General features: G+C 39.2%; 1 protein-coding gene across 7 annotated transcripts in view; it reads left to right on the top strand.

The window, feature by feature from the left end:
* The window catches only part of LOC103222034 (cytidine monophosphate-N-acetylneuraminic acid hydroxylase), a 355392-nt gene extending 343395 nt beyond the window's left edge, over positions 1 to 11997 (top strand). For 6 of the 7 annotated variants that reach the window (XM_073005698.1, XM_007973523.3, XM_073005699.1 and 3 more), the window contains 4 exons: positions 681 to 797; positions 5770 to 5885; positions 8454 to 8550; positions 11397 to 11997. In XM_073005698.1, the coding sequence (XP_072861799.1) occupies positions 681 to 797; positions 5770 to 5885; positions 8454 to 8550; positions 11397 to 11459 (393 nt within the window). In that variant the 3' untranslated portion in view covers positions 11460 to 11997. Of the gene's footprint in view, positions 1 to 680; positions 798 to 5769; positions 5886 to 8453; positions 8551 to 11174 lie in introns of all 7 variants that reach the window. The other variant, XM_007973522.3, reaches the window with a different exon arrangement.
* The last annotated feature ends 2901 nt before the right edge of the window (positions 11998 to 14898 follow it).

Below are 14898 nucleotides of genomic sequence, written 5' to 3'. Positions count from 1 at the left end.
CTGGCAAATAGTGAAATAAATAAGAGAGCAGGTATGTATGTCAACTCTCTTTTCTTGGGATGAATTGCTATTATTCCATGACTAAGTCCTTTCTATTTGGGTATTAAAACATTCTTTCTTCAATGAAATAAAAGGGTAGCAGAGGCAAGATTTTTTTCAGTCCTCACTTAGCCAAACAAATGGCTAATATCTATATTAGTTCCCAGATAATTTCTAGAAAATTGTCTTTGAAATCTAATGACCTAGGAAGCATTGGTAAATGATATTTTCATTAGGACAATTAGTATGAAAAAGAGAAAAGCTTTTGACAGTTTTTTTATAAAACATTTTCAGTGAAACCGTTTCTATATAGCTGCTATATGACAGTGAGAAACATTCCACATTTATTTCCTCACCTGCAAATTCATGGTGGGATTTGATATCTCATTAGTAATAGTACTTCAGATAGAATAACTAGCTCTATACATTTGGTGTTAGTGACATGAAGCTGTTTTGCTAATATAGACTAGGATTTGAATGTTACAGTTCAGGTGAGAGAAGAGACTCTTAATATTAATTTCCAGTTCGTTGCTATCATCTATCATTTGAGAGCATTTGAGTCTTACACATTCTTAGAATTTTTCAAAGACCTTGACCACTTGATTGATATTCTTCTCTTTACCATGTTGTCATTTGCACAGATGATTGAGACAGATGAGGACTTCAATCCTTTTCCTGGAGGATATGACTATTTGGTTGACTTTCTAGATTTATCCTTCCCAAAAGAAAGACCACAACGAGAACATCCCTATGAGGAAGTAAGCAGCAACACTGGTGGAAGTCTGCTTTTCTTCCTTCTTTCCATCCTCCTTCCTTTCTTCCTTCCTCTCTTCCTTCCTTTCCTCCTAAATAAACTTTTAATTTTAGAATAACTTTAGGTTTACAGAAAAGTTACAAGGATAGTACGAAGTATTATTAACAACTTACTTTACTATGCTACATTTGTCACAACTAACAAACCAATATTAAAAATATTGTTATTGATCAAAGTTCACACTTATTTCTTTATGAGCCATTCCCAAAGATGGGATTCTCCATCTGCTTACTTCCAGACACCTGCTCAACCTAAGCTGTTATTAGACCTGTGAGCATTGATCTCTGCCTTCCTTTTCCTCTGCCCCTCTCAATGGGTGTCTCTGGAAAGGGAGTTAGATCAACATGAAGCATCACATATTGATTGCATTCAAATTCTGAACAAAGCTCTCGCCAGTGGCAGCATTATGTAAAAAGCCGTGGCGGTGGAGACAGTGTCAAGATGGGGATTGATGCCCCTTTCTGCACATCATGATTCCTGATTAGGAGGCTTTGAGCAGTTATTTAAGCTGTCTGAGCTTTAGGGGTTTTTGTTTGCTTCCACAGGGCTTGCTCCCACCTTACCAGTTTGTCGTGATAGTCAAATGACATAATATATGTGAGCATGCATTGTAATTTAAAATTGTCTATGAATGTCAGAATCATTAGTTACAAGGATATACAGTCTGCCCTTAAACTTATTGTATGTGCCATTTAAACGTGTGATGCCCTAAATGTAGAGGTTTAAATATACCTTCACCTAATAGATGTAATAAATGTGCTCTTAAACTACATTTTAATAAATTGACTAGTATTTTTGTGTTTACTAAAATACTTGCTATTGAAGAAATCCTATATTGAAACTTCAGTAAAACTAATAATCTACTACCTGATTTATAGGTATTTAAAAAAAAAAAAAAACTGGCACTGGGCACAGTGGCTCACACCTGTAATCCCAGCACTTTGGGAGGCCAAGGCAGGTGGATTGCCTGAGGTCAGGAGTCTGAGACCAGTCTGGCCAACATGGTGAAACCCCATCTCTACTAGAAACACAAAAATTAGCTGGGTGTGGTTGTGGGCACCTGTAGTCCCAGCTACTTGGGAGGCTGAGGCAGGAGAATCACTTGAACCCAGGAGACGGCAGTTTCAGTGAGCCAAGATCATGCCATTGTACTCCAACCTGGGTGACAGAGCAAAACTCGGTCTCAAAAACAAACAAAAAAAACCAAAACAAAACTGGATTTTTAAATGGAAGAAAATCCTGTGTGAGACACCGTATAGATGATAAATAGACTTACACCTTTTTAGACAAAATGACTCTTTGCATTTATTGCTTTATGTATCAAACACTTACCTAGCTTGCTTTATGCCAAGCACGGTGTTAAACACTTTGCAAATATTAAGACATTTAATCCAACAACAACCCTATGAACAGATATTACTGTCTGCCCCCATTTCATAGATGAAGAAACTGCGGTTATAAGAGTTAGAGTAACTTGCCCATGGTTGTACAGCTAAAGAATGGTGGTGCGGGGCTTTAACTCAAGCAGTCTAGCTCAAAGGCTATGCTCTTAGCCACTGTGTAGCCTTTCAAATATGAATTTACAAAACCTATAAATTGAGATGTCTGTTAGCCTCAAGAGATTCACCTTTGAAAATTTTTAAATAACTTCATTTAAAATATTTAATTTGGAAAAAAATATCACTTTTTCACAGCTTTCCATAATGCATCTGCTGGAGAGAACAAGTAGCAGTTCTGTTGCAGATTAAATATACCATGGGGCAAATCATGATGCCATCTCTGCACATGGTGCTGTTATAATGTCGCTTGAGGGCTTTTATCTCCCAGGATTTTAGGGAGAGTTCTATATGCTGAGGTTTGGTTAAAGGGGTTATGCCTATATATGGAAGAGCTCTTTTTCTTGCTACCTGGAGCCTTCTTATATTGCCTCCCTCCTGCCACCTTTTTGGAGGTGTTAATTGCCTTTCAAACTCATCATTTCTATCACACTGACTCTCCATTCTTAAATGCGTGGCTCCTGTAGCTCGCCATCCTCCCGCACCAATCTGGAAGGGCTCCTCTCTAACTCTGCTGCAAATCCACCTTTCACTGCCTCCAGACCCCACCCATGCCTTTCCCTTCCTTGCTTCACTTCTATGTGGGACTTTCTGCTTAACTGTCTCCTGCCTCATGGTGTGTAAGTTTCAGCGGGTAATTCTGGGTGACTAATCATCATTTTCCATAGACACCCGAAGGTACTGCTCCTTTGGCTTCCAGTTACAGACAAAGTTGCTCTAAAAAAAACTTATACCAGGTTGATCCTCCTTTCTTTGTGGGTGACTTTTAAGAATTACAGGATTAGTCCATATTTACTGATAAAAAGACTTTTTTCAGCTGATTTTGGGCTCTTATGTACAGGTGTAGGATCTGTCATTCCATAGGCTCTACTTACAGAGGGCTTGCACACTGGTGCAAGGCACATCTCATAAACTGGTGAAGCTGGGTGCAGACTGCATCAAGTAGAATGCAGGAGGAGAAGGGGGCAGGCCTGCTAAGCTCCAGCTGATCTGAAATTTCCAAAGAACTTGAAAATCTGGATTTTCATGTGAAATACCCAAATTTATAAATGTCGAAAGCAGAGTCAATGTTCTTAAAGAGCTGTAGACTACATGAAATGAGAGCTAGGCTGTATTTGGCCAAAGGATCATCAGTATGCTTTAAGCCGTGAAGGTGAGGAGAGGGGCCAGCTTGTAGGCTAAGGGACCCCTGAGTGCCAAAATGTGGAGGCTCTTGCTTTCAGCATCACAAATACACTACCTTGTTCTCCCCTCACTCCAAAATTGATTCTATGTATTGAGATAACTGTCTAAATACATTTGACCTGGGAGCCATATGTAGTGTAGGGAAGGGGCCAGCTATCTCATGGACATACTTTTGTGCTTGCCCTGCTGTCATCCACAGTACCTACTTCTCTTCCCTCCACATCTGAACGCCCCTCCGTGTACTGTCTGGGATTCTACCGTCTCTGCCCTGCGTCTTTGGTTTCCATTTGTCTGCATGCTTTGTAGATTCACGTAATTCGTTGAATTCTCCTGTCAATGAATCACTTCCGTTTCTTTTCACGGTGGCAGTTTATTCCTGCATCATTGCTTGGCAACATTTTAGTTGGATCAGGAAATGCAGGGGAGATAGGTTATGCACACAATTTGTCCATCATTGTGAAGCAATAGTCTTCTCCTTAGCCCAGTGACAGTACCTCCTTGTTTTCCTGAATCTTCTTTTGCATTCTTTTGGAGTTCCTCTTTCCCCAGGCACTGCTTAAGTCTCTTGTTTCCTTCCAGGACTCTGGGTTCATTCCACTCTTCTTCCCAAGTCACTTCCTGGGTAAACTCACCTGCTAACATCACTTCTCTGCTAATGACTCCAAAAATAATCCATATGTCCAGCCCAGAGCTCTCTCTGGCTGCCTCCAGTGCTGTCAAGCTCTGGGTTCTTCAATAGTCAACTGTCTGCTAGATATAATTGTCTGGATTTCTGAATCCTTAGCACCTAATTTTCAACTTGTTCAAAGTTCAACTCTCATCCTCCTTCTTTAAAATGTTCTTTTTCCTTTTTCTATCTGATCGTGGGTAATATCATTCCCCAAGTCAGTCAAGCTAGAAACAAAGGAGTAATCTTTGGTTCTTCCCTTTTCCTACATCCCCAAATCTAATCAATAATCTAGACTTTTCTATTTTACACCCCAAATATTTCTTAAATCTACTTCCAATTCTCCTGTGTGCTCCTCTCCCAGCTAAAAGGCCAAGAAAGGCCATTTACCCTGCACTGGGAGGAACCAGGCCCTGGTAATGCATCTTAGCCAGGCCGACCTTAACCTGACCAAACTGTGGAATCATGTTTCTAAACCTCTGTTAGCAAAACTGTGACCTATGTTTGTAACCTCAGTTCATAATAGATATAATTGTTTTATACAAATGGTGATAAAAAGAGAAATAGATCTAAAAATGCGAAACTTCCAATCAGGCTGTGTCATTTAATAGCCTCTCACTTATGAAAAGTTTGCCTCTACTGGTATTGGCATGATATTTACCAGGGGAAAATGTGATGCAGACACTGAAAAGTTTCCTAACACTGGTGCTGATGGATTGTTAAAACTATGTCCAACCAAGGACAACTTCTCTTTATTTTCTTTATATAAATTATCTCATTTTTTTCTCACAACCGTCTCATAATAGAGAAACGGAGGCTTAGCAAGCTTAAGGTCACATAATTAGTAAGTGCAGGGCTGAGGCTCAAGACCATCTCTGCTTGTCTCTTAATCCTGTGCTGCTTTGGCTCTTCAACAGCTTAAAAGTTGGGATTCTTTAAGGATAAGGATCTTGACCACATGATTTAAAGTAATCCTGTTCTGTGACAGGCCAGAAACTATAGACTGTTGTGAGCTTGCAGGCTCTGCTTTGCCTCTAAATGTTCAGGTGGAGACTTGAACACTCGGCTTTTAGAATGACGATGATAGCAAAGATTTCTTGAGTGCTTACTATGTGCCAGGCTTTAAGTGTTTTATATACATCCTCACAACAATCCAATAAGGCATGTTCTATTATTCTCTTCATTTTATAGATAAGAAAGCCAAGGCACAGAATGGTGACCAAGATCACACAGCTAGAACCTGGATTTGAATCCAGCAATCTGCAGTCTGTGCTCTCAGCCAGATACTCCCCCTTCTCTTAATCCATTTCCTGTTTTCCTTCTTTCAAGTCCTGCTGCACTTAGCTTCTTTCCTTTTCTCCTCAGCCTGTGATATCTGCTCCCAGAGACTTTTCTCCTTGGCTCTCCGTGCCTCTGCCATCATGGGCAGCTGCTTCTCCCAGGGACAGGGGCGATCCATACTCTGCTGCCTGGGTTGCCCCTGCGAGTGGTTCCATGTCTATTTTCAGATCCGTAGCCGGGTGGATGTCATCAGACACGTGGTGAAGAATGGTCTACTCTGGGACGAGTTGTATATAGGATTCCAAACACGGCTCCAGCGGGATCCTGACATATACCATCACCTGTAAGTCTGGAAGCACCTGGCGCCCCCAGGCCATTGCTGAGGACGCTGTGGATATGCATAAGCAGTCAGTGACTGCCTAAGCCCCCAGATTCTGACTAATATGTGAGATTCCACCATTAGAGCTTCATTCCTTTGTTAGTTTGTTAAAAAGCAAATCTGGTTAGGAAGGTATAACATTAAAGAGTCATTTATACATTCATATGAATGTGTTCCTGCACCCTTCTGGAAGTGGGTTTTGGTGTAAGAAAGAGAAATACATTATAAGAGGGAAAGGGTATGTTTGCCAAGACAAGAATGAGTATCTGTGTGGCAAAGACATGGTCATTGAATTAGTGAATTCCTGCATCACGTTTTTGTCTGTGCTCAACTCTGAGCATGAATTTCGTGGGCTAGTTGGTTTAAGGGAATGGCCCATGAGTTTCTGTCTGCCTGCACTTCAAAACCGTTTAAGTCATTAGGATCATATTTAGAATATTTGCACTGAAATCTCAGAAAGGGCAATTTGCCATTTTTATATTTGCAAAATAATCAAAGGAAAGAGTACTTTTTCTCATTACCGCAGATCCTCTGAAAAAATGCAGAAATTTAATTTTAAAATTCTAATTATTTAAAATGTATAAGCAAAAGTTTGTACTCTGAGCTTGCAAGCAGAGGCATTTATTAAACTTTCTTTTTTACTTATTTCCTTTTGAATGTTTTTAAATGATATGAAAAAGTTTAAGAATGTGAAGCTATATAAAATAAAAAGGAAGTAACCCCACCAAGTCCCTCTCAGGAAACCCTGTTTCCTGCCCTTCCTTCCACCTACTCGTATGGTAACCTTTGATAATAGCTCAGTGGACATCCTCACAGGCCAAGCTACGTTTCTCTAAATATATTTGTTTTCAATAAAATGTTCCACATAGTTGGTGGTGAGGGAGTGTTATTGTTGCTGTTTTTATTTTTTTTTTAATTTTGGCAAAGCATGCGCCACCTTTGGGATGTTGCTATTGTTTTTAAATGAAACCCTAATACATATGTTCTGCAACTTGCATTTTTTACTCATCAATATATCTTAGAGGGCCTTCCACATTGGGAAATCCAGGTCAACCTCAAATCTTTTAATAGCTGTAAAACATTCCAAGTTTTTTTTTTTTTATCATTTTCAACAGATCATATACCTAACTCTTGTTCTGGAAAGAAAGGAATCTGGCAACTTTTGAGGGGATCTTGGGGATTTTTTTCCTTAAGAAAATAATTCCGTCTTGGAAACCACTAAACTCTATCTTGTTCTATCGTGTTTTGGTAACAAGGGTCACAAATGTAAGAAGATGTCATCGTGAATATTGGGAAGCAGTCACAGCCCACTTTATCTTGTTGCTCTGAAAATGGGATTTGTGAATTTACTAAACATTCTTCTGGTTATTAAAAAAAATACATATCCACTGTCAAAAATCTGAAATATATATATTTAATATATAAATGTGTGTGTGTGTATGTGTGTGTATATATATATATATATTTTTTTTTTGAGATGGAGCCTTGCTCTGCCATCGGGGCTGGAGGTGCAGTGGTGTGATCTCGGCTCACTGCAAGCTCCGCCTTCCGGGTTCACGCCATTCTCCTGCCTCAGCCTCCCGAGTAGCTGGGACTACAGGTGCCCGCCACCACGCCTGGCTAATTTTTTTGTATTTTTTTTTTTTTAGTAGAGACGGGGTTTCACTGTGTTAGCCAGGATGGTCTTGATCTCCTGACCTCGTGATCCACCCGCCTCGGCCTCCCAAAGTGCTGGGATTACAGCCGTGAGCCACCGCGCCTGGCCTGAAAAAAAATATTTTAAAATGAAAAATTAAAACTACAAATAATCCCACTACCCAAAAAGAATAATTTATATTTTGATGTCTAGCTAATCTTTTTTTCCTTAAAACACATATATCATACATACTTTTCTACCTGTGTGTTTATCAAAGTGATTTTCCACAGTATTATATTTTCCTACATCATTTTTAATGCCCGCCGACCTGATACCACATACCTATATTAGTACTTTATTTAATCTCTATGACTTTGAAGTTGTTTCTAACTTTTCACTATTTGAAACAATGGCAGATAATCATGTGGATGTGTCTTGCACACATTCATAGTGACTTCTGTAAGTTAAATTCCTAGGAGCGGGTCTGCTGCATTCTATGAATACAGTGTCTAGGCTTTTAGTGCCCTCTACCAAATCGTTCTTTGGGAAGCCAGTTCACCTTTCCAAAAATAATGTATGAGAGAATACATTTACCTGTACCTTCACTAATACTAGATTCTGTTGCTTTTGTGTACAGGATATAGATCTAGATTTTCACATATGAGGATTCCTTAAAGCAAGGAACATCATAGTACAATAAAAATAAGACAAAATCATCATGTTCTGAGGGACTATCTGTGTTCCACCCCGAAAGTTCTGAGCTACATCAACAGCTGGAACCATACAGAAACACTATCTCTTAGGGAGGACAGAGTACCAGGTACCAAATAGATCCTGGCAAATGAACAGGCTTGGAAGTTTCCAGAGCACATTCCCATGCTTTATCTCTCTTACAGGTTTTGGAATCATTTTCAAATAAAACTTCCCCTCACGCCACCCAACTGGAGGTCATTCCTGACGTGCTGTGAGGAGAATAGGCCTGGAATTTCACAGGTAAGGAATGTCCTGTAGGTTTGGGAGCCATCCTACCATGCATCCCGTGACACTCTTTGACACCTAAATTAAGCAGACACCCTGCCTGACAGAAACCCAACTTTTGGGGGACTGAGAACAAGAACATTCAAGTGTTTTAAAAAGTAAATTAACAGGCTGGGCACGGTGGCTCACACCTGTAATCCCAGCACTTCCGGAGGCCGAGGCGGGTGGATCACCTGAGGTCAGGAGTTTGAAACCTGCCTGGCCAACATGATGAAACCACATCTCCACTAAAAATACAAAAATTAGGTGTGGTGGTACTTGCCTATAATCACAGCTACTCAAGAGGCTGAGACAGGAGAATTGCTTGAACAAGGGAGGCGGAGGTTGCAGTGAGCCGAGATTGTGCCATTGCACTCTAGCCTGGGAGACAAGAGCAAAAGTCCATCCCCCAACCCCTACCACCAAAAAAAAAAAAAAAAAAAAAAGTAAATCAATAGTGCATCCAGTCCAGAGTCCATAGAACCTTTGGCCTGGTTGAGGTAAACATACAGCCAATAAGTAAACAAAACCAAAACTTGTCCAGGTTTTGAGTATTTGAAATGTAATCCTGAGCACACGAGGGAAAGCAGCAACAAAAACTGAAGAGAGACAAACTAAAAACCGAGGGTGAGATGGAAAGCAGCACCTCCTCATTTCCAATAGACCTCTCTTCTCTTTTGGACTAACGACGATGAACTTGCCTGGCACAAATCAGATTTGACATTCCTTTCCTACAGCCTGAGATATGATTTTATTAAGTGAATTATAAAACCTGTCTCAGCCAGGCGCAGTGACTCATGCCTGTAATCCCAACACTTGGGAGGCTGAGGTGGGCAGATCACTTGAGGTCAGGAGTTCGAGACCAGCCTGGCCAACATGGTGAAACCCCGTCTCTACTAAAAATACAAAAATTAGCCAGGTATGGTGGTGGGTGCCTCTGGTCCAAGGTACTTGGGAGACTGAGGCATGAGAATCACTCGAGCTGGGAAGGCGGAGGTTGCAGTGAGCCAAGATTGCACCACTGCACTCCAGCCTGGGCCACAGATGGAAACACTTGTCTCAAAAAAACAAAACAAAACAACAACCACCACAAAAAACCTGTCTCCTCATGCTTCTGATTGAAGGGACCATATAATATGACTGCAAAGACAGTAGACAGTAAACTCTTTGACTCATGCATTTACTTGTTCCATAAACAGTGATCCCATCCCATTGTATTATAATCTATTTATCAATTGTCTTTCCCAATAGATACTGAGATTCTTAAAAGTAGGAATTGTCACCTGGGTAGCCCTAGTGCCTAGCACAGTGTTGAGCACACATACAGTTTTATTCCTAATATGAATTCAAGGAAGGAAGGTACAAGTGAATTTCTCTTTCCCATTGTCAGCATGACTTGCCTCTTAAAATAGGCTTCAGTGTCTTCACCAGTAAAATTGAGGTTTGAATTAGAATATCTTTTACATCCTTTCCAGTTGTAATCTACCATAAGGCACTGGGCTAGAACTTCTAAGTTATAATTATAAGCTAGAAGGGATGCTAAGGAAATTCACATGCAACTTTATTACAAGGCCGACTCTCATGAGCACCGTATTTGTTGTACAAACAGAGTATCAGGAATACTGAGGAAAGAAAGATTGCATCTGAGGTTTTGAGATGACCAGGAAGAATGTTGTAGAGAGATAGCATTTGGGGAGTAAGGGGTAGGGGACTGGCTTAAAGATTGAGAAAAGTTTTAAACAAGCTAAAATAGAGGAGAGAGATGGTAGGAAGAGTATTCCAGACAGAAAGAGTGGGTGAGGTTAAAAGGTGGAAAAATACAAGGTGAATTCAAGCAATGACAAGTCTTCTTCATATGGCACCGAAGTAAGGGGAACCAGGAAAGGGGCATGAGTGGAAACTGGGAAAATAAGGAGAGTTAAGAGGGCTCAATGCAGACGCTGAGCAGGTTTAGCTGTTGTGAAAAAGCAAGAGGAATAAAAGATAAGGAGGCAGCAGATAGAGCAACAAGTCCAAGGTCTTAGAGATGGAGCAGTTTTGAAAGAAGACAAGTTAAAAGTGTTTCTGTATAAGTGGGTGAGTGAAGCAGAGCGGAGATGAAGGCAATAGGAATCAAGAGGTCACTGTGTGCATTTGGACATTGCTGTATCAAGGAGACTGGCAGTCTGACTTGAGTTAAAATTCCAGCAATGTCACATACCACATGACCTTGGGAAAATTATTGGATCTCTTTGTGTTCCAGATTTCCACCTGTAAAATGAATGTAATAATAGCATTTACCTCACAGGGTTGTGTCACAGTATGAGGCATGTCTAGAAAAGTGACATGCCACGGAAAGTGAACAATAGCTGTTGACCATGTCAGCCCCATGAAATAAACAGGAGCACCATGTGGCCCACAGTCAGTTGGTAAATCCTTAAGAACTTAGGAGAAAGGTCATATTCCAGTTCACATTTCTGTTTTAGATTCTCGCTTATCTTAAAGCATTATAGACCTTGAACTAAATAAGAATAAAAATTTGCCCCAATACAGTAAGAAAATGAAAAAGCATTGAAATGAGACTCATACTGTTGTTCATTAATAATATCTTCATTTCACAGGAATGCAAAACCACATGAAAATTTCAAGAATTCACTGATGAATGAAAAACAAAATAAAAATTTATCATTACATCTTGAACACAGGAAGCTTACAGCAAAGAGACTATGCTTTATGACATCAGCAATGGATAATTCTGTGTTGCCTTTGTGATTTGTGTATATAGCTTACATTTTATAGATCACTACATAGCCAGATTAAAAAATATTTTATTCCATCCACAGTTCTCTACAAAAAGAACCAATGAACCCAATAAGAACAAATTATCTGTGGAAAACAAAGCATAACTGTAGTAGATACGAATCCAATCACCAAGGAAACAGGAAGAGGAAAACATCCAAGACTACAATGAGAATAGGAAATGGTCTGTTTTTGTGATATTCGTATGATTAAGACACAAATTTTTTCCTAGGAAAATGTGATTGTTAACTAGGATTCTGTTTTACATGTTGACATTTCCAACACACACACCACTGATTTGAATTTCAAAATTTATTTTCTGATTATATATGCTACGTCTGATTCTGAAGATACAAGAATTCAATGGTGGAATTTGTTTCTTGAAATTTCTAGATTCATACTTAGTAATAGAAGTGTTTATTACCAACTTCTCATTTAGATTAACATCAATGATGTTTGATTATTTCTGGTTAACCACACACATTATGCATAACAATAATGCTAGAAATTCAGGAATTATATTTTGTGATTTATACTGTGTGATAAATTATTCAATTTTCACTGAAAATAAATATAATGTATATCAATATAATGTAGGTCAGATTGTCTATGGTGAACAAATAAAAGATTATTTTAAAATATGAATTTTTCTCATACTAAGTCTATATTCTCATGCTGTCTTTCCAGTTCTCTCCTTCTGATATCCTGATACCACCAGTTCCTTGACAACCAGACCACCAATTCACTGACCTGATACCAGCTCCTATGTCCTCACTTCCCTTTGCACTCTTCTTGCATATACCCATCTCCTGCTCTCTCCCCATCTCTAGTATCTCATGTCTTACTTACATTACTTAAATAAAAAACCATGAAATCATCTTTCTACTTGGCTCTCACATCCACTCTGTCAACAAATTGTCACCTCCACCTTCAGAATATATCCAGGTCTGACCAATTTCTACCACTTCCACTGCTACCAAGATCAGAAGAGGAAGGAAACTCATAAAAGTATGATAATCTTGGCATCAGGGACTGATTTTCCTCCACAGACATCTGCCAATTCCAGAAAAGGTCAAGAAATTGAATGCCTCAAAATCTGCTCAAAGCCATTTACTGGGAGATGTCTCATGATTGACACGCTCCTAGTGTGAAGTCACCCTAAAGAGTGCCAGGGAAGCTGCTAGCTCTTGGGTGCTGCCACCACACCTGGCCCCCTAACTTGTTTTTTGAAGCAAAAATATTGACACCAACACGTGACAAGAACATGTGGGGAAACAAAAATTTCAGGACAATTTCAGAAATGAACATAGATATAAAATCCCAAACAAAGTATCAACAAATCAAACCTAGCAATTTATAAAAAGGATACTTTATTACAACTCAGTTGGCTTTAGTCTCAATGCAAAGTTAGTTTCACATGTGAAAATCAACCACATTAACTGAATAAAGGAGAAATTTTAGTCTGGACACAGTGGCTCACGCCAGTAATCCCAGCACTTTGGGAGGACAAGGTGGGAGGATCACTTAAGCGCAGGAGTTTGAGACCAGCAATTTCAGACCAGCCTGGGCAATATAGTAAGATGCTACAAAAAAAATTTTTTTTAATTAGCTGTGCGTCATGGCATGCACCTGTAATCTCAGCTACTCAGAAGACTGAGGCAGAAAGATCACTTGAGCCCAGGAGGTGGAGGCTTCAGTGAGCCAGGGTCATGCCACTGCACTCAACCTGGGCAACAGAGTAAGACCCTGACTATAAATAGAAGAAATTGTGTAGGATTATGTACAAAAAACATTTGATAAATGCTTTAATAGCCATTCGTGAACTTAAGTGAATAAACAAACTCATAGTAACTGGGAATAGAAAAGATCTTTCTCTGAAAGAAACACTACAGCAAATATTTTAGCAGTGAGATGTTTAAACCTTCCCAGGCTGGAAGTATTGCAGCATAATGAAAATTCTAGTCAGTGCAATAAGGCAAGAAATACGAAGTATAATTATTGGAAGAAATAGATTAGTTGCAGACAATATTCTTGTGAACACAGAAAATTCAAAACATTCTACAGATAAGTAGAAATAATGTTTAGCAAGGTTTCTGATATAAGGTCAATATACAGAAAAAAACTAATATTTATCAGTGATCAACAGAAAATAAAAATTTTAAAAGATACCTTTTATAATAACATCAAAATATCAAATACCTAGGAATAAATCTAATGAAGTATGTGCACTATCTCTAAACAAAAGCTACAAAACAGTATTGAGCTAAACCTAAATACCAAAGATGTAATAGAGGGACGTGTCATGCTAATGAACTGGAAGACTCAATCTTTTTTTTTTTTTTTTTTTTTTGAGATAATCTTGCTCTGATGCCCAGACTGGAGTACAGTAGCCCGATCTCGGCTCTCTGCAACCTCCACTTCCAGCGTTCAAGCAATTCTCCTGCCTCAGCTTCCTGAGGAGCTGGGATTACAGGTGCCCACCCGCCACACCCAGCTAATTTTTGTAGATTTCATAGAGACGGGGTTTCACCATGTTAGCAAAGCAGGTCTCGAACTCCTGACCTCAGGTGATCCGCCCACCTCGGCCTTCCAAAATGCTAGGATTACGAGCCACCGTGCCCTGCCAAGACTCAATATTTTTTAAATGTCAAATTTACCCAACAAGTTTTAAGCCTTTCAACAGGTATTTATTTTATGGAAATTGAGAGGCAGTTTCTAAAATGTAAATAGCAATAGAAAATTTCAAGAGTAACCAAGGCACTCTTTAAAGAAGATGAGGAATGAGGAGGATAGGAAGAAGGAGAGAAGGAGGTGGAGAGGGAGGAGTAGAAGAAGACAGTATATGTTCTACTGGATAACAAAACTTATAGTAATTTGAGAGTAGGGTAAGTGGCTCTAGGGAGACAGATCAGTATAACAGAATGGAAAGCACAAAAACTCGGGCGAACATGGAAACTTCCCTTAAGACAAAGATGGTACTGCAGATCAGTGGAGAAGGTGATTTAAACAAATGTGCTAGTTGAATTGGATGTCATATGCTGGGAGCCTTGACCCCTATGTTATAACAGAAACAAAGAATCAATGTGAGGTGAATTACAGCTCTAAATGTGAAAAGCAAAACAATAAAACTTCTAGATGATGATATATGGAAATATCTTTGTGACCTTGCTGACAAGATTTCTTAAACAGAACACAAAGCAGCACTAACCATCAAGAGAAAAAAATTGAACAATTAGACTACAGTAAATATAAACTCTATTCATGGCCCAGCAATCTCACTCTCAGCTGTTTACCCAAGAGAAATGGAAATATGTTCACAAAAAACTTAATGTTTACAGCAGCTTTATTCAGAATTAGTCCTAAACTTGAAACAATTCAAATACCTTTCAACTGGCACATGGCTAAACAAAAGCTAGTGCATCTATACGATGGCATACTATTTCATAATTAAAAGGAATAAACTGTTGACACATGCAATGCAAATGCATCTTGAATGCATTACACCACACGAAAGAAGCCAGACTCAAAATACAAATATATAGTTTG

This window comes from Chlorocebus sabaeus, chromosome 17 (genome assembly GCF_047675955.1).
Source record: "Chlorocebus sabaeus isolate Y175 chromosome 17, mChlSab1.0.hap1, whole genome shotgun sequence".
Taxonomy (NCBI): Eukaryota; Metazoa; Chordata; class Mammalia; order Primates; family Cercopithecidae; genus Chlorocebus; species Chlorocebus sabaeus.
Note: the sequence above shows the minus strand (reverse complement) of the source record. Positions and strands in the feature narration are given on the sequence as shown.